The 25,204-nt window shown below is 35.1% G+C and overlaps 1 protein-coding gene across 3 annotated transcripts in view; it reads left to right on the forward strand.

Annotated features, from left to right (window-relative positions):
* Positions 1 to 1,138: 1,138 nt before the first annotated feature.
* ZNHIT6 (zinc finger HIT-type containing 6) overlaps positions 1,139 to 25,204 on the forward strand; it is a 65,898-nt gene continuing 41,832 nt past the window's right edge. For all 3 annotated transcript variants that reach the window (XM_037826740.1, XM_037826741.1, XM_037826739.1), the window contains exons 1-5: positions 1,139 to 2,002; positions 3,112 to 3,177; positions 3,262 to 3,368; positions 3,454 to 3,539; positions 12,620 to 12,723. In XM_037826740.1, coding sequence (XP_037682668.1) covers positions 1,332 to 2,002; positions 3,112 to 3,177; positions 3,262 to 3,368; positions 3,454 to 3,539; positions 12,620 to 12,723 — 1,034 coding nt within the window. In that variant the 5' untranslated portion in view covers positions 1,139 to 1,331. The remainder of the gene's footprint in view (positions 2,003 to 3,111; positions 3,178 to 3,261; positions 3,369 to 3,453; positions 3,540 to 12,619; positions 12,724 to 25,204) is intronic.

Here is a 25,204-nt window from a genome sequence, read left to right on the forward strand (position 1 = left end):
TTCAAAAAGGACAAATGGGTTCTTTCTTCCGTTTTTTTCCTGGTATAAAGATGTAAACTAACCTGAAGATCCAGTCAAGTTTATTTGATTCCATGGGCAAATCACCTCTGAGTACCTTTAAAAAACACTGTGCATATGATGTTTCTGGAAGTTTCTGCCTCACAACCCATGAGATTTTTCTAAAATCTCTCCAAACTTCCTTCAAGTCTTCTTCCAGTACTGCTCAATTGGTGATGCTGCAACCATGTTTCCAAAATTATCTTTCTCATTCTGCTCACCCACTCAAAATTCCCATTTCCTGACCAGTGTGTGAATGGTTGGTAACAGCTAAATGCCTTGTGAACTAACAGGGTCGGAGCTGACAGCTAAGAAGCCATTTCTTTGAAGTCTCCTTGTGCAGTCAGGAAAATATATATCTCACATACACACTATGAAGAATAAGTGAAATCATGTTTTGTAAGTGCCTAATGCCCAATTGTAATAAAAGAAAAAAATAGTACCCTGAAACACAGATGCAAAGGTGGGTTTTGTGTGTTTGGTTGGTTTTTGTTTTGTATTTAGATCTTTTACTCCTGGTGATTGAACTTTTGGCCCCAGCCTATGAATAGCACTTTTTATTCATAAATATACATTCATTTTCTTAGGAAATCCTGCAGGATGCTGGAAATGGAGAATGAGTTGATGCGGGCTGTTACTGACAAATAATTGAAAGAATAAAAGTTGGCCCTCTTTCCTACCTGAACTCCATCAGGAGTCCCAATAATAAATAGCCACCATATACTGAGTTTCTAACATTAAGAAATGTATATATGACTGTGAGAGAAGAGCAACCCCAGGTGATTCCTCCGTTTTCTCACAAGATTAGATTTAATGGGTAACAGACTAAAGTTGGTCTTCCCACTACCGTATTTACAAAGATTTCCGGTCTTTCATCTCCTGCCCGGACTCCCCGCTCTCTCTTTAAGAGAGGCGTGAGGCTTTGGATGCCGAGGGTGGGGCCAAGGCTGCCACTCCAGGGGAAAGGCGTAGCGAGGCCAAACCCCAAAAGCGTGGGTCGTAGTGGGCGTGGCCTCACGCTAATACTCGCCGGACGAGACAGCCTCAGCAGTCGTAAAGAACTCTACGAGTCGTGAAGTGGTAAAGCGCGGGAGCGTTGCTTTACAGCAATTTAGGTGATAGAGCCTGGTCGGTGTTCTCGCTTCATGTTGTGTGGCTTCCCGTCCGAACACGTGGGCCACTGTAAGTATTCCAGTCGGTAATTCTCTCCTCCCGGCGTGGGAGCAGCCTCCTTGTGGGGACAGAGTGGCAGCAGAGGTCAAGTGCTTGAGGTGATGGAATTTGCTGCTGAAAATGAAGAGATGTCGGGAGGAGATCGCAAGAGGAAAGCTGAGGGGGCGCAGATAAGACCTGAGTCGTCTGGAGAGAGAGTCGGGGACTTGGCAGGGATGGAGAAGGCCGGCGGTGGAAAGGAGGGGAATGAACAGAGAAAACTGGAGAAGACAGAGAATGGAGAGGAAGGAAGTGGACAAAAAGCAGAGGAAATGCGAATAGAGCTAAAGGTTGTGAAGCAAGAAGTTATGGACTGGTCGGACCTAGGGGAAGGCATGTTGGGTGGACAGTGGGTGAAGCAGGAGGTAGAGGATGAGCCTGAGGTGAAGGATGAGAAAGCAAGCACATTGGAGGTGAAGCAGGAGATGGATGGTAGTTTGGTGGTGAAAATAGAGAAGATGGAAGAACCAGAGGTAAAGGAAGAGAAAGTGACGGTGAAGGAAGAGGTAATGGACTGGCTAGAAGTGAAGGAAGAGAAGGAGGATAAATTGGAGATAAAAGAGGAGAAGATTTTCGTTGACCAGAACATAAAAAAGGAGGAGATTATGGATGAAGTGCATGTAAAAGAAGAGAAGGATGTCCTGAAGAAGGAAGTGATGGATGATACAAAGGTGAAAGAAGAGCCTCAAATGAATGCCTCCATGGGCTGCAAACGGAAGCTGGCCATGTCAAGGTAGGATGGGAAAAAATTCGATTCGGAGAATAAAGCTGTGGCGTTTTCTGTTGTCTAGAGAAGGAAACTACACTCTATCAGCAGAGTAATAATGAAAAGTAGTGCAAGTTTGTGGCCGTGGAGCCTGAGTTGGGGGGGGTGGGGGGGGGGCAGGGCGTGAGCGACGGTGTTGTCAGGAGACAAGTTCGGTGAGAATATGTGAAGTTGGTAGTAAATTCAGTGGGCAGTGCCAGGTTAGGAAGTAGAGAGTCTAGGGTCTGAAATACTTGGAAACCAAACTCTGGCTTGACTTCTTAATGTGCTTTTACAATAGTGACAAATATAGATTAAGTTATATCAGACAGAAATGCATTTGAGCTAAATTGTCAACTTTCTGAATGGGTACTATGAAAATATTGTTTGTTGTTTAATTTTAATTTCCTTAAAGTGCATGATCATGTGACAAAATAGAAAATAAGAGTTGTTGAATTCTTGAGAATATTACTGTCTAGGACACACTGGGTCAAATAGAAGTAGCTGTAGTTTGGCTGCAGATCCTGGAAGAGCAGTTGAAGGTAGATGATGGCTAATACGATTTTAGATTATTCTAGGGTGGATGTGGAGTGAAGAAAAAAGATGGAACTGCTACTCTCTCTAAATTTGACTTGGTCTTCTAATCATATTCTTTTTCTGGTATGTGTGTTTTCAAAATATCTGTATATAGCTCATGGATTGGATTTCTGGAAATATGCATTCACACCACACACACAATCATTTTGATATTGCCAGGAACTACAAATTAATATATCAGTGAATCTTACTCTGAGTATACTATAAAAAGAAGACAAAAATTAGGTGATAATTTTTTATTTAATATGTCTTCGTAATTACATATCATTAACTGCATTGTAAAGTAGTTGTCATTTGGAGATGGTTTCATAAAGGAGAGTATTTGAATGATGTTTGACAGTTTTCAAGTATTTTATCAGTTACCTTTGCATATTCTTTCTTCACTGTGACTACATGTTTGTAAATTGAATATAAGTAATTGAATTGGCATTCAGAGATTACTAACATATAAGTAGAATTAATGTTTGGTATTTTAATAAGTTACATATGGGCTTTTGTAGGTGTGAAACTTGTGGTACAGAAGAAGCAAAATACAGATGTCCACGTTGTATGCGATATTCCTGCAGGTATATATGTATTTTCCTTCCTTTTTACCTCTATCTCTACTTTTGTTACTTCAAAGTATAAGAGTACTTCCTCTGTTTCTCCAGTTTGCCCTGTGTAAAGAAACACAAAGCAGAACTGATATGTAATGGAGTGCGAGATAAAACTGCGTTTGTTTCAATACAACAGTTTACTGAAATGAATCTTCTAAGTGGTAAGCCATCTTATGCATAGCAGATTGATGCTTCCTGGTCATTGGTTTATGTCATTTGTTTATGTTTCTGTTTCATAATTTTTAGATTATCGATTTTTGGAAGATGTGGCAAGAACAGCGGACCATATTTCTAGAGATCCTTTCTTGAAAAGGCCAATAAGAAATAAACATGTAAGGATTTCTTCTAATCTCTCCCAGTTACAATTCCTTCCAATCAATTAGGTTGTTTGTTTCACTCAACAAATATATATTAAGTGGCTATCACAATCCAGTGCTATTCTAGTTACTAGGGACCCAACAATGACCAAAACAAAGGCCTTCTTCCTCCCATGGGGCTTGTATTATAGTGGGGAAACAGAATAGATGAGCAGAGGAGCAAATATAATTAAGTGTGTGCAGAAAATAAAGACAACTTTGGAGATAAGGGAATGAAAGTTGTGGTGGGGGGTTAATAATATATTCAAAGTTGCAGTGGAATCTGGGATAGCATTTTGAGCATGTTTGTGTTTAAAAGATCATTCTTGCTGCCATGTGGAGAATGGACTTTAGGGGCAAAATAGGAAACAGGGAGACCAGTTAGACTATTTATGTGAGAAATGATGGTGGCTTGGACAGAATTATTGAAAGTGATTAGAGTTCCAGTTTTGAAGGAAGAGCTAACAGGACTTGTACTTACATAATACATTTAATTTTCTTACTCTTTCATTCTTTTTATACTATGCAAAATATAAAGCTTATATACTTGAAATGCTTTGCAACTAGTTTTCTAAAATTCTCTAAGTGTATGATTAAATCACATCGTATGAGATTATGTTCATTTTTCAGAGGTCGTTTTAGTCTTGGAGTTGCAGAATTTTAGTACCTTTTAAACACCTTATTGGTATTACTGATTCAGACATGGCAGTACTCATATCTGAAAGAAAAATTATCATGCATCAACTCTTATTTTTCCTCAAATTTAATTAGTAGGTGTAATTAAAATTCTGCTTAAAGATAAGTAAATTAATTTTATCTTTTTTGTGAAATATAGCATGCCTATAGGAAAATATAACATGGAAATATGCAGTTTAATGAATAATTTATAAAATAAATATCCATGTAACTACCACCCAGGTCTAGAATTAGAACATACCAGCTTCCCAAAGTTCCCTGCTAGCTATATCCTTCCCTAATCCATTCTCAATCCTGAATAGTTTTCTATCTGTTGTACCACCACAAAGTACATAAACTTTGGATTTTTGTAATATCATAAAAATTTAAAACAGTGCTGCTATGAACACTTTTATCCATGACTGTGTCCATGTGTACACATTTCTCTATGGGTTTATACCTGGTAGTTGAATAGCTTTGTTGTGAGGGTGTGCATATCTCCACCTTGACTAGATGTGGCCAAGTCATTGTATCAGTTTACATTCCCAACAGTGTATCTTTTGTCATGTACTTGCCAATATTTGATTTGGTCAGATTTAAAAATTTTTTGTCAGTCTGGTGGGTATGTAATTTTATTGTGTGTTTTTATTTTTTATTTTTTATTTTATTGTGGCAACACGTATATAACAGAATTGTCCATTTTAACCATTTTGAATATACAATTCAGTGGCATTAATTATATTTAGTGTTGTACTACCATTACCACCATCCATTACCATAACTTTTTTGTTACTCCAAACAAACTCTTTACCCATTAAGCAGTAACTCCCCATTCAACTCTCCAGCTGGCCTCCCTCTAATCTACTTTCTGTCTCTATGAAATTGCTTATTCTAGACATTTCATATAAGTGGAATCAGATGATATTCAGACTTTTGTGTCTGGCTTATTTCACTTAGTGTAATGTTTCCCAGGTTCATCCATGTTATAGCATGCATCAGAACTTCATTCCTTTTCATGATTGAATAATAGTCCATTGTATGTATATACCACCTTTTGTTTATCCTTTCACCTTTTGATGGATATTTGGATTGTTTCCACCTTTTGGCTGTTGCGAAAAATGCTGCTATAACATTTAGTACAAGTTACCTGTTTGAGTCCCTGCTTTCCCTTCTTTTGGGTATGTAGGAGAGGAATTGCAGGGTCATATTTAATTCTATGTTTATCTTATTGAGGAACCACCAAACTGTTTTCCATAGCAACTGCACCATTGTATATCAGTGTACAAGGGTTCTAATTTGTCTCCATCCTCTCCAACGTTTGTTATTTTCTGTTTTTGTTTTTGTTTTTTTTTAGTAATAGCCATTCTAGTGGGTGTGAAATGTTATCTCATCTTGGTTTTGATTTGCATTTCCCAGATAACTAATGATCTTTTCATGTGATTTTTGGCCATTTATGTATCTTCTTTGGAGAAACATCAATTCAGATCCTTTGCCCGTTTTTTTTTTTTTTTTAACTGGGTTTGTCTTTTTGTTGTTAAGTTGTAGGAGTTCTTTATATATTCTGGATGGTAAACCCTTATCAGATACATGATGTCCAAATATTTTCTCCTGTTCCGTAGGTTGTCTTTTCACTTTCTTGATGATGTCCTTTCATGCACAAAAGTTTTTAATTTTGAGCAATCAAATTTATCAGGTTTTTTCTTCATTGCTTATGCTTTGGTGTCATATTTAAGAATCCATTGCCTAATCCAAGGTCATGAAGAATTTTCCCCTATGTTTTCCGCTAGGAATTTTATGGTTTTAGCTCTTACATTTAGGTCCTTCATCCATTTTGAGTTAATTTTTGTATATAGTGTGAAATAGGAGTACACCTTCATTCTTTTGCATGTAGAAATCCAGTTTTCCTGGCACCATTTGTTGAAGAAACTATTCTTTACCCATTAAATGGACTTGGCACCCTTGTCAAAACTTAATTGGCCATATGAAAAGATGCCCAATATCATTAGCCATTAGTGAAATGCAAGTAAAACTCATAATGTAATACCATTTCACACCCACTAGAATGGCTACTATTACAAAAAAGGAAAATTACAAATGTTGGAGAGGATGTGGAAAAATAGGAGTACTCATTAATACTCATATTGCTGGTGGGAATATAAAATGGTGCAGCTCTTATGGGGACAGTTCCTCTGAAAGCTAAATATAGAATAGAGTATGTCCCAGCAATCCCACTTATAGGTATATTTCCAAAAAGAATTGGAAGCAGACACTTAGACATAGGCACACCTATCTTCATGGCAGTATTATTCACAATTGCCAAAAGGTGGAAGCAACCCAAGTGTCCATAAACCGATGAATGGATTAAAAAATGTGATATGTACATAGAATGGATATTATTCATCTGTAAAACTGAATGAAGTTCTCAAACATTCAGCAACATGGAAGAATCTTGAAGACATCATATTGAGTGAAATAAGCCATACACAAGAGGACAAATGTTGTATGAGCTTACTGATACGATATAATTTGAATAAGAAAATTCATAGACTCAGAAGCTAGAATGTAGGTTACCAGGGGCCGAGGTGGGGTAGGGAGTGGGGAGTTAATGCTTAATTGGTGCAGTTTCTGTTTGGGGTGATAGAAAAGTTTAGGTAGTGGATGGTGGTGATGATAGTACAATGTTGTGAACAATAACACTGAATTATGTGTTTGTGTTTAATGGGGAAATTTTATTTTGTATATATGTTACTAGAATAAAAAATTAAAAAAAAAGAACAGCATGGAACTGCACAACACAGTAAACCCTAATGTAAACCATGGACTATGGTTAAGAGTACAATTATAATATTCTTTCATCAGTTGTATCAAATGTACCACAAGTATACCTTTAATCTTTTGCATGTGGTAGTCCAGTTTTTCCAGCACCATTTGTTGAAGATACTATTCTTATACCTATTAAATGGACTTGTGCAAAGTTTTAATAGGGGCAAGGAGAGGATAGTATAAGATCTCTGTATTTGCATCTTGATTTTTCTGTAAACCTACAACTTCTTCTAATTAAAAAAAAAAGAAAAAAGAAAAAATTGGCCATAGATATGTGGGTATAATTCTGGAGTCTCAAGTCTATCCCAATGGAGTATATGGCTATCCTTATGCCATACTACGCTGTTTTGATTACTGTAACTTTGTAGTAAGTTTTAAAATTGGGAATTATGAGTCCTCCAACTTTGTTCTATTTGGGATCCCTTGCCATTCCATATGAATTGGATGATTGGCTTTTCCATGTCTTCAAAAAGGCTGCTGGAATTTTCATCGGGATTGAATGGAATATGTAAGCCACCTTGGATAGTATTGACATCTTAATATCAAGTTTTCCAATCCATGAACATGGGAAGTCTTTTCATTTATTTAGATCTTGTTTAATTTCTTTCAACAGTGTTTTGTTGCAGTTTTCAGTATAAAAGTCTTTTACCTTTTTCGTTAAACTTATTCCTACGTTATTTTATTTTTTTAGATGCTATTATAAATAGAATTGTTTTTGTAATTTCCTTTTCAGATTGTTCATTGCTGGTATATAGAAACACAACTAATTTTGTGTGTTGATCTCTTATACCCTGCAACTTTGCTGAAGTAGTTTATTAGCTCTAATAGCTTTCTTAGGGATTCTTTGGGCTTTATATATATCTGAGCACATATGTGAATAGAGATAGTTTTACTCCTCCTTTCCATTGTGAATGCCTTTCATTTCTTCTTCTTGCCTACTTGCTCTGACTAGACCTTTCAGTTAATACAATGTTGAGTAGTAGTGACCAGGATGCATTCTTGTCTTATTCCTGATGTTAGGAGAAAAGCTTTCATTCTTTCACAATTGAGTAGGATGTTAGCTATTGGTTTTAGTTTTATTGTGGGTTTTAATTTGCAGTTATCTGATTCCTAATGAGATTGGACACCTTTCAAATATTTTATTGGCCATTTGGTTTTCCTCTTTTGTGGAGTGCCTGATCAGTTGCTATTATATGTTTCTTTTCTATTTTGTTAATGTATCTTCTTGATTTTTATTATATATCCTTCCTTCCACTTTATTTGCGTAGATGTTGGTGTTCTTTTTCCAATTTCTTAAGATAAGTGACTGGTTTATTACTCATTGATCTTTTTTTCTTTTCTAATATGTACTTTTAAGAAAATAAATTTCTCACTAAGTATTTCTTGACTTGGATTGTACAAATTTTGAAGTAGTGACTTTGATACATGGTTAATTTAGATGTGTGTTTCTTAATTTCCAAACTTTTTGGGATTTTTTAAGATATCTTATTATTTTTAGCTTAATTGCATTGTGGTCAGAGAACATACTCTCTCTTGATTTCATTTCTTTAAAATTTGTTGAAACTTGTTTTTATGACTCAGTACATGTTCAGGTTTTGTAATATTCTTTGTTGCTTTAAAAGAATAAGCATTCTTCAGTTGTTGGAAGTAGTGTTTTATATATGCCCATAAGTCAGGTTTGTTAATTATGCTATTCAAATCATTTATAATCTTACTGATTTTTATTTTTTGGTTTGCGTCTATCAATTTCCCAGAGACATATGTTAACACTCCCAGTAGGAAAAACCAAAAGGATTTGTATGTTTTCTCCTTGTAATTTGGTTAGTTTTTGCTTTATATACTCGAAGGCTAAATTTATTATATGTGTGCTTCAGGTGTTATTTGTTCTAGGCATATTTAACCTTTTGGCATTATGAGGTGAGCCCTTTTTTCTCTAGCTTTTCGTTCTATTTAGTCCAATAGTAATAGAGCTACATTAGTCTTTACTTGATTTTTGTGTGGTTTATCTTTTTTCTTACTCTTCCTTTCAGTCTTTCTGTATCCTTACATTCTGGATATCTTTTGTAAGCATCTATATTTGGGTTTCAGTTTTTATCCAGTCTGATGTTCTGTAACCTTTAACTGAATCATTAAGTTCATTTATATTTTAATAAATTATTTATATATTTGGGTTAAATTTGTCACCTTGTTATGATATTTGTCCCATTTGTTGGTTTTGTTTTTTCTTGTTATCTTTTGGACTGATTTTTTTTTTTATCATTTGAATTTTTCCTCTCTATAGGCCCTGTTGCTATCCTTCCTTTCATTGGTTGAGTTAATCTTAAAGCACGCATTCTTATCAGTGTCTAAAGTTTTAACCAGTGCCTTAACCCTGTTCACAGATAATGCGGGGACCTAAGAAGAGAGGTTGGCAGACTTTCTGTAAAGGGTTAGATAATCAATATGCTTGACTCTACAAGCCATATAGTTTCTGTCACAACTCCACTCGGCCATTGTAACAAGAAAGCAGCCATACACAATACATAAACAAATGGATGGTCTATGTTCCAATAATTTTTTTTTTTACAGAATTGGCAGGTGGGATTTGGCCCTCAGGCCCTGCTTTGCCAGCACTTGCCTTAGAATACTTCAATTCTAATTACTCCCTCCTGACTTAGCTTATTGTTGTCAGGTATTTAAATTGTCTCTTTTTCCTCATACAATAATTATTGATTACCAGTGAATGTTTATTAGATTTATTTTTATATTTCCCAACTTCTTTGCTCCTTATTCCTTCTATCATCATATTAGACCTTCTGAGAGAACACTTTCTGCCTGAAATTCATTCTTTAGAATATCCTTTATGGAGCCTCTGCTAAAAATTTGTCTAAAAATATATTTTATTTCATCCTGATTATTGAATGATTTTTCTCTAATTATAGAATTCTGGGTTCAAAATTATTGTTCCATTGTCTTCTGGCTTCCATTGTTGTTGCAAGGTCTTGTTGCAAAGTCACCTGTCGTTTTAACTATCCCTTCTTTGAAATCTTTTTTCTCTAGCTGCATTCTTTTTATCTTTGGTGTTCTGTATTTTTACTATAATATGAAAGTGCAGATATCTTTTTGTTTATCTTGCTTGAGATTTGTTGAGCTTCTCAAATCTGTGAAGTACCTTTCATCAGTTCTGGGATATTATCAGCCCATTTCTTTCAAAATATTTCCTCTACACCATTCTTTCTTCTTCTGAAACTATTAAATGTGGCTTAGGTCTTCTCTTCTCTGCAACTTAACAGTCTTTTAACCTCTTTTCTGATTTGTTTTTCACCTTTTTTTGGTTCGCTGTAATGTATTTGGGAAAATTTCTAATATATTTTGTTCTTTTTTAAAATTTGTGGTCAATTTTTACAGTTTCTCTTCATTACAAGTATTTTTAAGCTTTCAAAAATATCTTTAAACTTTGCAGAGCTGTTATGTAATTTATGTATGTTCCTTTTAATATCTGCAATTTTAGGAGATTCTGCTGCCTCTTGTTTTTACTGAGAACTACTGTTTTTGCCCTTGAAAAATTATTTGTGAGAATTTTTTGAGAACGGAGATAAATAGGCCTTCTTTCATAGATGATTTTTATTCTTCCAGGCACCTGGGAACATTGAAAATCCAGGCCTCCTTTAAACCAAGTTAACAACTTAAGATTTCTTTGACCACACAAAGTAAGGCAAATAATTGCAAAACTGAGCAAGTGCTAGCCTAGGCCACCTCTCAGGGGTGTTTTGTTTTTCTCCCTTTACACTCAAGCCAACACAATTTTCCCTGCATCCTCTAGGGTTAGTTTATTTCTGGTTCACCTTTATCCTGAGTATTTATTATTCTGGGACCCAGTTTAATGTGGAGAAGGATTCCCATTAAATTACTTAGTCTTGACTTCTGATCCTCTTGTGAAGGAGGTTGTTGAAAGGGGAAGCCCATGTTTACCAGAATTAGCAACAGTGACTTCATTGTTCTGCTTACCTCTCTGAATTTGCACTTTCCATTAAATATTTGCTGGTATTTCCTATTTGGTCACCTCAGTGCTTTTAAGGTTATTGTGTGTGCGTGTGTGTGTGTTTAAATTTTTATTTTGGTAACACGCACAACATAAAATTTCCCGTTTTAACCACTTTCAAACATACAGTTCAGTGGTATTAATTACATGCACATTGTTGTGCTATCATCATTTTAAGGTGATTTAAAAAATATTTATTTATATATATATATTTCCCCTATTATCTGTCATTTTAGATGATTTCAGTGGGGAGAGGGGATGTCCATATAATATTTCTGAAATCAAAGTCCCATTAATTACTTTTTTTGTTGTTTTGTTTTTAAATTTACTTTTTATCATAGAAGTTTTAGAGTTACAGAGAAAGCATGCAGAAAATACAGAGTTCCTATATACCCCGTTCACATTCTCAATTTTCCCTATTATCAGTGCTTTGCATTAGTATGGTACTTTTGTTACAATTGATGAAATAATATTATAATTATGCTATTAACTGTAGTCCATTAGGGTTCACTGTTAGTGTTGTACAGTCCTATGGGTTTAAAAAAATTTTTATTCTAATAATATTTATTCAACCGAAAATTTCCCCTTTTAACCACATTCAAATATTTAATTCAGTGGCGTTAATTGCACTTACAATGTTTGCAGTCATCACCACCATCCACTATCAAAACTTTCCATCACCCCAGAGAGAGGCTCTATACCAATTGAGCATATTAAAGTTATAAAGTTACATGTAATTTCTTAAATCATTTTCTTACTTAGCTTAGATATCTGGCCCTCCTTTTTATTGTCGTATGACTTGTCTAACTCTTTGCACTTTAAATCATATATCCCCATTCACATAACCAAAAACTTGGATTTATACTTTTCTTTTTCTTTGAGCGATTCTTATTCCATGAGTTAACTGAAATCTGAGATCTTAATTCATTCACAACTGTGGAGTTCCCTAGCTCAGCTTAACCAACCCAGGTTATCATTGGAGTGAAGCAAAATGTTTCCACATCTTAGTTTTGTACTACCCCCAACAGTGCTTACTTTGAGTTGAGCTTCATACTAGTCAGTGCCATGGTTCTTCCTGGATGTGCTACCTGTCTAATGATAAAGTCATACCCATATATAGCTAACTGTTGTGTAAAGCAGTCAGAAAAAGGAAAATAAAGAACTGTATAGCTAATCCTATAATTGCCAAATGATTTGTGGGTTTTGTTCTGTTTTGTTTTGTTTTGTTTAAATGCCCCATGAAATCTTTTTGGTGGTTAAAAGCACAGGCTATAGAAATAGATCTGGTTTGAATACATGCTCTACCTCTTAGAAATTGCTGTGTAATTTTGGAATCTCATTCATTTTCATCTCTAAATGGAGGTGATAATAGTATTACCTCACAGTGTTGTTGTGTGAATTAAATGAGATACTACTACTTAGCACAGTTTGTGATACATGATAAACACAGAGTATATCTTAAACTATTATGTTATCGAGCATTGAACCTTTGAAATTTAAGGCATTTTAAACCTGTCTGTTTGGTTTTGATTGCTAGACGTACTTTATGAAAAACCGTGCCCGGAGACAAGGTATTGACTTAAAACTTCTACCCAATGGATTCACCAAGAGGAAAGAAAATTCAACATTTTTTGATAAGAAGTAAGTTTCTCACTGCGTTGTTAGCATGTCAGGTGTTTTGATTTGATCAGGAACATCCTTTAAGGTTTGGTTTGCTCTAGAGCTTTGCTGCCCAACTCTGTCAGCTGTTTGTTATTAGTCCATGACAAGATAACTACACAAAGATAAAATCATCAGAATTATCATTATTCTAATAATCCTTCCCCTTTTCAAAAGATCTATTTATTAGAAGATGGTATTATCCATTTATTGTATACATTCAAGACTTATAAATATTTATAAAACTGGCTTTTCTTTTTTCCTGGCTGCCCCTGAAAGTGAAGTCATGTCTTACATTCATCAAACATGAAATAATTCCTTTGTGCATTTTTGAAACCAACATAGTTAGGAATTTTTTTTTTTTTTTTTTTTTTCTGAATTTTAGAGTAACTGATCTCTCCTTCTCAAATGTAAAATGTATTCCTGTTTTTTAAAGGAAACAACTCAGAATGATTGTCATCAGAACTTAGTTCTCAAAACTAAAGAGCATATAGTCTAAAGCATAATATTTTTATGTCTTTAGATGCACAGATATATGAGGGAGGTTTTTTCCAGTATTATGTTCAGTATATTTGCTGGGTTTATAACCCATACTGATATTCTCTGTTAATTTGGAATACCCCAGGTCTCAGGAATCGAAAATTGGACTGCTCTCAGATTATGCCTTTTGCTCATGAATTTACAGAGTTTGGGGGGTGAGTTTCTTACAGTTTTAGTGTTTCCCACAAGGAGATTAGCAACATAATGCACAGTAGATTTTAGAGTCCATTTCTTAACCTCTTTCACATCTGTAAACTGGAGCTAATAGTAGCTACCTTGCAGAGTTATGGCTGTTACTATATTAACTCAGCTGTTACTGTATCAGCTTACCTGGTCAGTAACAGGCATGTTAGAAGAAATCAATATATAGTAGCTACTATAAAAATAATACCGCTTCATCATAAAGGAAAAATTTCTGCTATAATTCCACTATCTAGAGATGACCACTAATATTTCATGTTTCCTTCTAGTCATGTATTCTTTGCCTTTTTCAATTAATAATGTAAAGCATAATGTTAAAAATTCAAACAAGTATAAAAGGTGACATGGCACCTTCCCAAGTTAACCATTTTTAAGTTTCCCCTCTGAATAAAGAAATAAATAAATAAATTATAATTAAAAAGAACACCCAAAACAGCCCATATCCCTTAGCCCCTCCTCTTACTTATATATTTTTGCCTTTATTTATTACTTATCTGCCCATACACTGTATAAAAAGGGAGTGTCAGTCACAAGGTTTTCACAATCGTACAGTCCCATGATAAAAGCTATATATGAACAGCCATTTTTAAAGAATATTGCAGTTGATTAATAGCATACAGGTTTCTTTAGCTTATCCCAATATTTTGTTCATTGATCACCATTTCATCAGTGATTTATATTAGAGTATCTAATCGGCACTATTGACATTTTGAGTTGGTCATTTGTTATGTGGGGCTATCCTGTGCTTTTTAGGATGTTTCACAGCATCTGTGGCCTCTACCCACTGTAGTAGCACACACTCAGACACATAGTTATGACAACAAAAAATGTCTTCAGACTTTGCCAGATGTCCCCTAGAAGGCAAAATCGCCTCCATTTGAGGACCACTGATTAGGTGAATACAGATGACCTATTTTTTAATTTATAGTTATCATCCGTTCCTGGATCAGATGATTAACACATTGTATGACAGAATTGGGATTACAGAAGATTTTGATTGCTACAGGGTGGTGCATAAGTTACTAAAAAAATATATGGTAAGGTCCTGTATTTTACTTTAATGAAAAAAAAAAGCATGAAGAGCTTCAGAAGTACCTTGTTCAGGATACCTGTCTTTTATCAGCTGTTCATGTAAAAATGACCAGGGATTGTAGATGATTATAGTGGTGTGTGCTTAGAAGGGCTAAGTAAACACTTCACTCTCCAAAGAAGGGGATACCAAATCTTTTCAGAATATTCTGTTCCTTCCCTACTAGCTTTCAGTGCATTTTTTCAGTCAACCTTCAAAAGTAGTAGGATTTGGTTAAGGCTTTGACTCAGATTTGAATATTGTCTCTGCTACTTAGTACAGATTAGATGACAAAGATCTAACTTTTACTAGGTTATTGAGGGGTAAATAATATACAATGACTATTAAAGGTTTATAATCCCTTAGCTGAAATCTTTGAGAATATGGTACATTGACTATATAACATTGACTATATTGACTAGCATTCACCCTAGTAGGTCTGGGACAGCATTGCATAATCAAACCTGAGTGTTCACCTTACATTGGGTAAAATGATTACCATCAAAAAGCTCAGTCAGGTTTTGCTGCCAAAGGAGTTATGAAAAAAATTTCAGTTTCAGAGATTTGAAGATTTTGGAATTGTTAAGAGATTTGATCCTATCCTAGTATTATTTTTACACCCTAGTAATTAAATTGGTCCTTTGCCTGTTTAACAGCTTGAGATGCAACATAGTCATAAACTCAAATTGGAGTTGTTTAAAATTTAAATTTCCCAGTGGTCATTTTTGAGGTTCTGGGTAAGGAATTCTCTGTACTTTTTTTTTTTTTTTTTTTTACAACTTTTCTGTAAAGTCTGAAAATTACTTCAAAATTAAGACTTTAAAAAAAGGTTAAATTCCCCCATATGAAGTGACAAATGCTCCATTGTCCATGGATCACCTCTGTAGGAATAACAGCAGATGACTGTAGTAGCAGAAGCAATAGGGTGCCTTAGAAGCTTCAATTCCTTCTAACCCGGTCATCTTTTATGGCAGGAGTTTTTGACCAGTATGACTATAAATCTCCTAGAGCATTATGCAAAATTATGTGATATGTGACTTTTTCTAAGAATAGGAGCTGTAATTTTCATCGAATAGTCAAAGTAGGGTGTAATGTTAACCAGTCTGGAAGTCAAAAATCTGTTTTAAAGTGATGAATTTTAGAGGACTGATAAATTTGCAGGAAGTCAACAATGGCTATCTTTAGTGAACAAAGAAAAGTTAAAGGGGTACTTAATAAGTTGAGCCAGGTCACAGTTGACATTCTCTGGTAAAAATAGGTGTTTGATGAGGGAATGTGCCCAGTAGAAGGCTCCCCTACTTATTCTGGAGCAAGTCCAAATAGTGGCTTTTTCAGAGATTGCTTCTTTACCTTATCTCTTCTTAGGTCATATAAATTTATGTTCATTTTCACCCATGGCTAATTAGAAACTCTAAGAAATATGAAAAATCTATATGACAAAAACTTAAACTTTACTGAGTGACTTAAAAGATTTAAACAAATGGAAAAAAGAGCCCTTGTTCTTAGGACACTCACTATTGCAAAAATAACATTTAATGTATTTCTTAAATTTCTTAAAATCTTTAAATCTGATGTGATCTAATCAAAATACTAATGAGATTTTGTTTATTGTTTTTTATTTGAGGCTTCTATTTATTTTTTTGAGAAATAAATATCAGGGTATCATGACAAAATAACTAAGCAATTTTGAAGAATAAACACAAGAGAAGCTCCAGGAAAACATATTAAAGAGAAGCAGTAAGGCTGGAATCATAATAAAATGTATGAAATTCTGGCAATTAATAGTTTTATAGTATAGGCATAGAAATCTACAATTAGTATAGCTTAGATTATAGAAAATAGGCAAGTATATTTGATACTCTGGTAAATGATCAAGGTAGCATTTCAAATTAATAAAAATAATTATTTAATAAGTGGGGTTGGGACTATCATTTTGGGTGGAAAAGCTGAATCTGTTACTAAGATAATTTCCAGGCTAATCAGAATTTTAAAATGAAATTTTAAAAATTAGGATATTTTCATAATCTTAAAGCCTTACAAAAGCAAAAGACTGTATTATCTATATAGTGCATAAGAATGTCCACCAGAGTGACCTCTCGACTCCATTTGGAATCTCTCAGCCACTGAAACTGTTTCGTCTCATTTTGCATCCCCCTTTTGGTCAAGAAGATATTCTTAGTCCCACGATGCCAGGTCCACATTCATCCCCAGGAGTCATACTCTGCGTTGCCAGGGAGATTTACACCCCTGGGAGTCGGGTCCCACGTAGGGGGGAGGGCAGCGAGTTCACCTGTCAAGATGGCTCAGTTAGAGAGAGAGAGGGCCACATCTGAGCAACAAAGAGGTACTCAGGGGGAGACTCTTAGGCACCATTACATACAACTTTAGACTCTCCTTTGTGGTAATGAGCTTCATAAGGGCAAGTCCCGTGCTCGAGGGCTCAGCACATCAAACCGCCAGTCCCAATGTTTGCAACAACATCAACACCAGTCCAGGTGAGGATGTCCAACACATCCGCACCTTCCCCCAGATCCTCGGTGCTGGGGAGGGGGAGGCTGTAAATATATTTTTTATTATCTGCCCAAATTACTCTAGGATCTAGTGTACAGATGAGTGGAGGAATGGGGATAAAAACTAAAGGACAAATGGGGTGGGATGGGGGGATGATTTGGGTGTTCTTTTTTCACTTTTATTTTTTATTCTTGTTCTGGTTCTTTCTGATGTAAGGAAAATGTTCAGAGATAGATTGTGGTGATGAACGCATAACTATGTTATCATACTGTGGACAGTGGATTGCATATCATGGATGATTGTATGGTGTGTGAATGTATTTTAATAAAACTGAATTTAATAAAAAAAAAAAATAAAAAAATAAAAAGACTTTAGTAAAGTCAAAAGATGAACTGGACCAGAAAAATCTTTAAAATACATGACAAATAATGCTTATACATTGATAAGGGAAAAGACTAACAACTAATTAGGGAAAGGAGCAAAGGGTAAGAATAAGTGGTCACAGTATATGTAAGTGTATATACACAGTATGTATATACATAATACATATGTGTGTGTAGCTAATAAGTATATATTAACAATATGTAATATAATGAGATGAGTTAATCAGGCCATTTTCCTTTTCTGCTGTTCTTGACAGTATAAATTGGTACAGTCATTTTAGAAGGCAGTTTGGTAAAATTTCTCAAAATGTTATGTATGCCACTTAAAGAATTTAGCCTACACATGTATTTGTACAAGTTCACAGAAATAAAGGTGCAAGTGTATCTATTGTAGCATTGTTTTTAATATAGAAATTGAAACAACCTAAAGTGTGCATCAGTATGGGAAAGAGTTAAATAAATGACGAGACCTTCATACAGTTGAATTCCGTGTAGCCATTAAACAAAAACAGAATTAGAAATAGAAATATTATCATGGAATAATATCCATATGTTCAGTGAAAAAAATTAGTAGGGTATAAACAGTTTGTGAAGTTTTGAAAGATATGATGCTCATTTTAGATCAGTGATTCTTTGATTCAACTAAAAGATAAGAATCCTATTGTCAGGAAAATGTCCATATACACAATATGTGGTATATGGTTTTAGGTGAGTCTATGTCAAGAAAAGCTGCATGCACAAACCACATTATTTTGTCCCCTATATAAATGGAATAATTTGGACCAAAGCCATTGACATGTATTGAGGACATTTTAAGAACTAACTCTTTGAATCTTGTTGCTGAGCTCAATTTAAAGCTACTAAGGGTGTTATTATACTATACAGTAATCTTTATATGTAACCATAGGAGAAATGTCTCTCTTGTCTCTGTTTCTTCTAATCAAGTATTGATTTTTCTCTGGAACCAAATACAGTGGTTTCAAATCTCAGCTCTAGCATTTATTAGCTGTGTGTCCTTAATCTCTCTGTATCTGTACTTCAGTTTCCTCGTCATTAAAATGGTTATAATTACAATCTATTCACATATGCACCGGTGTTTTTGTTCACATTTTTTTAAACCCAGACTTTCCTTTTAGGATCATTTCCTTCTTTGTGAAGTACATCCTTTCAAAGTTCCTTTAGTGAGGGCCTGTATTAGTTTCTTAGGACCGCTATAACAAAGTACCAAAAACTAGGTGGCTTAAAGCAACCGAAATTTATTGTCCCACAGTTCTAGGGGCTAGACATCTGAAATCAAGGTGTCAGCAGGGCCAATCCTTCCTTGTCTCTTCGTAACTTCTGGTGATTTGTCAACAATTATTGACGTTCCTTGGCTTGCAGCTGCAGGACCAGTCTCTGCCTCTGTTTTTACCTGGCTTCTGCCCTGTGTCTCTTATCTAAATTTCCCTCTTGTAAGGACACCAGTCGTGTTGGATATAGGGCCCACCCTAATCCAGTTTGGTCTCATTTTAACTAATCACATGCTTAATGACCCTGTTTCGAAATAAGTTCACATTCATGGGACCAGATGTTGAACAAATCATTTTTGGGGGACACAGTTCAACCCATAATAGGGTCTTATAAAGAATATAAGAATATGCTTTCTCAGTTTTTTGTTTGAAATTTTTTGTTTGACCCTTTTAAATTTTCTCATTTTGTAGTTGAAATATAACACATACAAAGAAGTGTACAAATAGTGTAACCAGCTCAAGAAAGAGAACGTTAGCAGCAACTCAGAAGCCTCCCTGGTACAGCCTCCTATGGGTATACCTACCACCTCCTTTCCCGAAGTTAATATTTCCCAAACTTCTAACCCTATAGATCAGTTTTGCTTATGTACATTTTACCCCAATATTATAAAATATATCAAACATAAACCGTAGTTGAATTTTGCAATAAATACCCATATACCCACTAACTAATTCTACCACTAACATTTTACTGTCTTTGCTTTCTCATGTATCTATCCATCTTTCCAACCATTAATCCATCTTATTTTTTTGCTCATTTCAAAGTAAATGCAAACATCACTGTGTTTGCCACTGAATTTGCAGCATGCACATCACTAACTAAAGTTCAGTAGTTGTTTTCAGGTTTTGTTTTCATGTAACAGTTTCATGCAATAAAATGCACAAATCTTAAGTGTGCAGTTGCTGAATTGTGACAAATGCATATACCTATATAACCCAGCCCCTATGAATGTATAGAACACTACCATCACCCCAGAAAGATTTTTCCTCATCAGCTCCTCCACTCCCCAGAGGCTAGCACTGTTCTAATTTTTTCCACTGAACATTAATTTAGTTTGCCTGTTTTAGAATTTAATAAATATGGAATTATACAGTTCACCCTTACTTTTGAATGATAGTTTAGCTGCATATGAAATATGAAGCTGACATTTATTTTAATACTTTGTGAAATTATTAATCCACTGTCTTCTCACTTCTTTTACCGCCATTGAGAACACTGTTTTTTTTCTTTTCCAGTAGCTTTTAAGAATTTCACTTTTGCCTTTGGAGTATTGCAGTTTCACTATGATGTATGTCTTGGTGTGATTTCTTTTTATCTCTCTTCCTTAGGATTTGTCTTGCTTTCTGAATATGAGAGTTTTAGAAAATTCTAATGCATTATCGTAATCTCTTAATCTTTCTTCCATGTTTTCCATTTAGCACACTGATTTCTCTCCTCAGCTTTGTCTAATATATTCTTTAACCTAACCACCGAGGTGTGGTTTTCTTTTCCAGTTATGTTTTTTATTTCTAGAAGTTCGGTTTCTTTTCTGAATCTCTCTAGTCTTTTTAGATAGAATTTTATTCCTTCCTTGTGTTTTCAGCTCTGTTGTTCTTTTTCAATAATTTATTTTCTATGTAAATTTTAATCTTCATTTTCTTTATTCACATAGATCTAGTATCTGAAGTTCATGAGGGTCTGATACTGCTGTCTGCTGACTCTTGATTATGGTGGCTTGTTTCCTTGTTTTTTTCTAATGTGGATGTGAACACAAGGTCATCTGGGCTTTTTATGGAAGGTGGTATGCATTTGTTTATGCAGATACTCCATGGCACTAAGCAGGACCCTCTTTAATTTCTCAGTTTGAAGATCCTCAGACTATGCTAGTAGTAAAACTTTGAACCCCAAACCCATTTGAGGGACTTGTAATTATGCATTCTCAATTGAAACATTTTTTCCCCTTTCTGTCTCCCTAGAGACCAAGCTGAGGTCAACAAGTTTCCTTGTCTCCCTTTGCCAGTATGCAAGTACGCAAGGTCTTTCTGGTTCAGCCTTTCACTGGTTTTATGCAATGATCTCAGTTTGAAGTCTCCAACTTATGTGGGCCCAAAACCTTGCCTCATCACTCCGTGGCTATTAAAACACAAGCCTTTTGGGTACCAAGATTGGCAAATGCCTCCAGAGCAAGTAAAGCTTCAGCTAACTACTGAGGTTTCTAGTTCCTGCACTAGCACTGGTCCCACAAAGGTACTTAGTCAAGTGGTAATGTCAGTAATGGAAAAGAGGTGGATCAGGAAAGCATGATAATTGCTCATTCACCTAGCAGTTCTACTTCTAGAAATATACCCATAAAGATAGAAAATGAAATATGGACAAGGATATTCAGTGCAATATTGCTTGTAATAGCAAAAATAAGTAAAAAATCTAAATGTTCAACAGTGGTGGACTGTTTTAAATTAAATATTGTATGCCTTTACGATGACAAAAGAATGAGGCAACTCTAAATGTACTAATATGGAATGATTGCCAGAAATATTAAATGAGTAAAGGTTGTTGTGGAACCATGTGCATTGTATGCCACCTTGGTGGATAAATTGTATTACATATATTACATATGTTATCTCCAAAAGTATAGGCAATAAAATGCCAGCAGTGGTTACCTGGAGGAGGGAAATTCGGTGGAGGGGGACATATATGGGAGTTTTATACCCTTTTGTACTTTTCAGTTTTAAACTATGTGCATGTATTACCTATTTAAAAAATAAATAATAAATTTTTAAAAATATGTTTTTAAAGACATTGATAGATGTTGGCAGGATCATTATGTATTTTGAGTTGTAAATTTAATCTTTGAAAAGTGTTTTTTACTATTATATAGAATTGCATGTTTTTATGCATGACTGCCACTTTCTTTCAGTTGTATTTTAGTATTTCTTATAAGAATCCGTGGAAATCAAGCCTACAGACTGGTTTGCTTGCATGACATATTTTATCTGGTTCTGGAAGTCTCTCATTTTATTTTTCTGGCTATTTGGGTCTGAGGGTTTGACAGTGAGGTGTGGGAATACACTTTGATTTGTCATGTGGAAGAATGAATTGGATTAAGGGATCTCTCCCCAATAAAAATATCTTCAGCTCAACTCCATATTCTCAGTTGTCCATACTCTTTGGTATGGGCTAACCACCCATTTCCCATCTATCGACCAATTAAAAAAAAAAAAATTATTGTTTTTAATTGCAATAAAATATACATCATAAAAATCATTTTAACCATTTTAAGTGGACAATTCTTTGACATTAAATTCATTGACAATACTGTGTAGCTTTTGCCACTATTTCCAGACTATTTTCATCATCCCAAACTAAAACTCATATTCATTTAGCAATAATTCCCCCTACCTCCACCCCTGGTAACCACTATTCTTTCTATCTCTATGAATTTGCTTTTTCTAAGTATTTCATACTGAGGAATCATACAATATTTATCCTGTTGTGCCTAGCTTATTTTACTTAATATGATATCATCAAGGTTCATCCTTGTTGTAGCATGTACAAACGCTTCAGTTCTTTTTACAACTGAATGATATTCCTTGTATGGATATACCACATTTTGTTTATCCGTTTATCTGTTGATGGACACATAGATTGCTTCTACATTTTGGCTCTTGTGAATAATGCTGCAAAGAACACTAGTTTACAAATACCTGCACTGGTCCCTGCTGTTGGTTCTTTTGTGTATATACCTAGTTGTAGAATTGCGAAGTCATGTGGTAATTCTGTGTTTAAGTTTCTAAGGAACTGCCAAACTGTCTTCCACAGTGGCTGTATCATTTTCCATTCCCACCAACAGTGTTCCCATTTCACCACATCCTCACTAACACTTGTTATTTTCAGTTGTTTTTTTTAAAATAACCATCTTAGTGGGTATGAAATGATATCTCATTGTAGTTTTAATTTGCATTTCTCTCTGGATAATGATGTTGAGCATCTTTTCGAATACTTACCGGCCATTTGAATATCTTCTTTGGAGAAATGTCTGTTCAAATCCCAGGACCATTTTTTAATTGAGTTGTCTTTTTGCTGTTGAGTTGTAGGAGTTCTTTATATATTCTGGATATTAAACCCTTATCAGATTTATCATTTGCAAATATTTTCTCTAATTCTGTAGGCTGTCTCTTTATATATTCTGGTTATTAAACCCTTATCAGATTTATCATTTGCAAATATTTTCTCTAATTCTGTAGGCTGTCTTTTCACTTTCTTGATAGTGTCCTTTGATGCACAAGTCTTTAATTTTGATGAAGTCGATTTTATCTTTTTTCTTTTGTTGCTCTTGCTTTTGGTGTAAAATCTAAAAATCCATGCCTACTACAAAAGTCCTGAAGATATTTCTCTATTTTCTTTTTTTTTAATGCAATTTTATTGAGATATATTCACATACCATATAATCCATCCAAAGTATAAAATCAGTGGCTCACAGTATCATCATATAGTTCTCATTCATCACCACAATCAATTTTTGAACATTTTCATTACTCTAAAATAAAGAAAAAATAAAAATTAAAAAAAATACCCAAAACATCCCATATCCCTTATCCCCTGCTATTATTTTTTTTTATTTATTTTATTACTCATCTGTCCATATACTGGATAAAGGGAGTGTCAGTCACAAGGTTTTCACAATCATGTGGTCACACAATAAAAGTTATATGGTTATACAGTCATCATCAAGAATTAAGTCTACTGATTACAGTTCAACAGATTCAGATATTTCCTTCTAGCTATTCTAATACAGTAGAAACTAAAAAGGAGTATCTGTGTAATACATAAGAATAACCTCCAGAATGACCTCTCAACTCTATTTTGAAATCTCTTAGCCGCTGGAACTCTTATCTTGTTTCATTTCTTTTCCCCCTTTTGGTCAAGAAGGTATTCTCAATCCCATGATGCCAGGGCCAGGCCCATCGCTGGGAGTCATGTCCCACATAGAGGGGAGGGTAGTGAGTTTATTTGCAGAGTTGGCTTAGGAGAGAGAGGCCACATCTGAGCAACAAAAGAGGTTCTCTGGGGGTGACTTCTGGGTATAATTATAAGTAGGCTTAGTTTCTCCTTTGCAGGAATAAGTTTCATAAGGACAATCTCCAAGACTGAGGGCTTGGCCTTCTAAATTGGTAGTCCCTAATGCTTGCGAAAATATCAGAAATTCCCCAGGTGGGGAAGTTTAATATTTCCACATTTTCCCCCAGTCCCTCAAGGGGACTTTGCAGATATTTTTTAATTTTCTGTCCAAAATACATGTATCAGGGTATTATATTAACCTTGGACCCAACTTTTGACCTTCCTCTTCCCCCAATGTATTTCCTCGAACCACAGTTGTAAGCAACCCAGTCCTTCTGCTTACCATTCCTTTATCTACTGTCACCCTAGAACTGTGAGTTCCCAGATCCTTCCTCTTGTCCCAGGGGTCTTTAGCTCTCTGTGTGTACATCTATCTTAGATTTATGGTATTAAGATAGTAGAGTTGTGCCCATGAATATTTTAGAGCTCCAGTCCTATTTTAGAAGCTAGCCACTAGGTGTCCCTCTTGTAAAGAAATAACACACCTTTTACAGATTCAAAAAATTACTTTTTGTTCTTTGGATAAAATTACAGCATTCTAATTATATGACAGTGATATACCCATCCAGCCCCTTATTAATGTCAGTAGCACCTTTTTTCTTAAACAATTATGTGGTGATACACTTCTTAAAGCACAGTAATTTTTTTTTTTTATCATGGTGTCTTATAAATATAGGTGATTTAGGCTGTACTCTTCTGCAAACTGACTTTTAAAAGGGGCAAAGGAAAATGAAATGATGAGTTTAGCAGTTGCGGTCATGGGGGGACAAGTGGATTTTGCAGTGAGCGTTGGGGGATTACATAATGGGTGCTCAGTACAAGCTTCTTGACTGTTTGAAAATGTTTAGCTCTGTGGTTTCTCTGCCATAGCAGCTTTGATATAGTGAGATGGAAGAATTTCAGAGTAATGACAGGAATTTAGAAAAACAGTGTGAGTGAATAGAACTACGAGTTCCCTTATCAGGCATTTACTTACAGTGGCCATGTAGACAGGGGTGAGGAAGTTCCTATAATGTAGCATCACAGAGGATGTACCTTTCCATAGCAGCAGTTAGCCAACATTTGTGGAAACAGAAAACCAAATGTTCTTGATTTTCTCAACAAGTGTCCATTGACTGAGTTGGGAAAGTCACCAGTTACGATGTCTGCTTCTTGATGACGTGCCTCTAGGATGTGTCCCTTTCTTTCCGTATCTTTGGCTGCAGTATTTATCTACTGTATTCTCCTGGGCAGGTCCTTCTTGGTTGACCCTGGATTGTTATGGAACCCTCAAATGCTCTCCCTGCCTCCAGTGCCTCCTTACTTCAGTCCCTTTCATACACTGCTGCCAGAAGCATCTTTATAAACATGCTTTTACCATAATGGTCACCTC

Source organism: Choloepus didactylus, chromosome 2 (genome assembly GCF_015220235.1).
Source record: "Choloepus didactylus isolate mChoDid1 chromosome 2, mChoDid1.pri, whole genome shotgun sequence".
Lineage (NCBI taxonomy): Eukaryota > Metazoa > Chordata > Mammalia > Pilosa > Megalonychidae > Choloepus > Choloepus didactylus.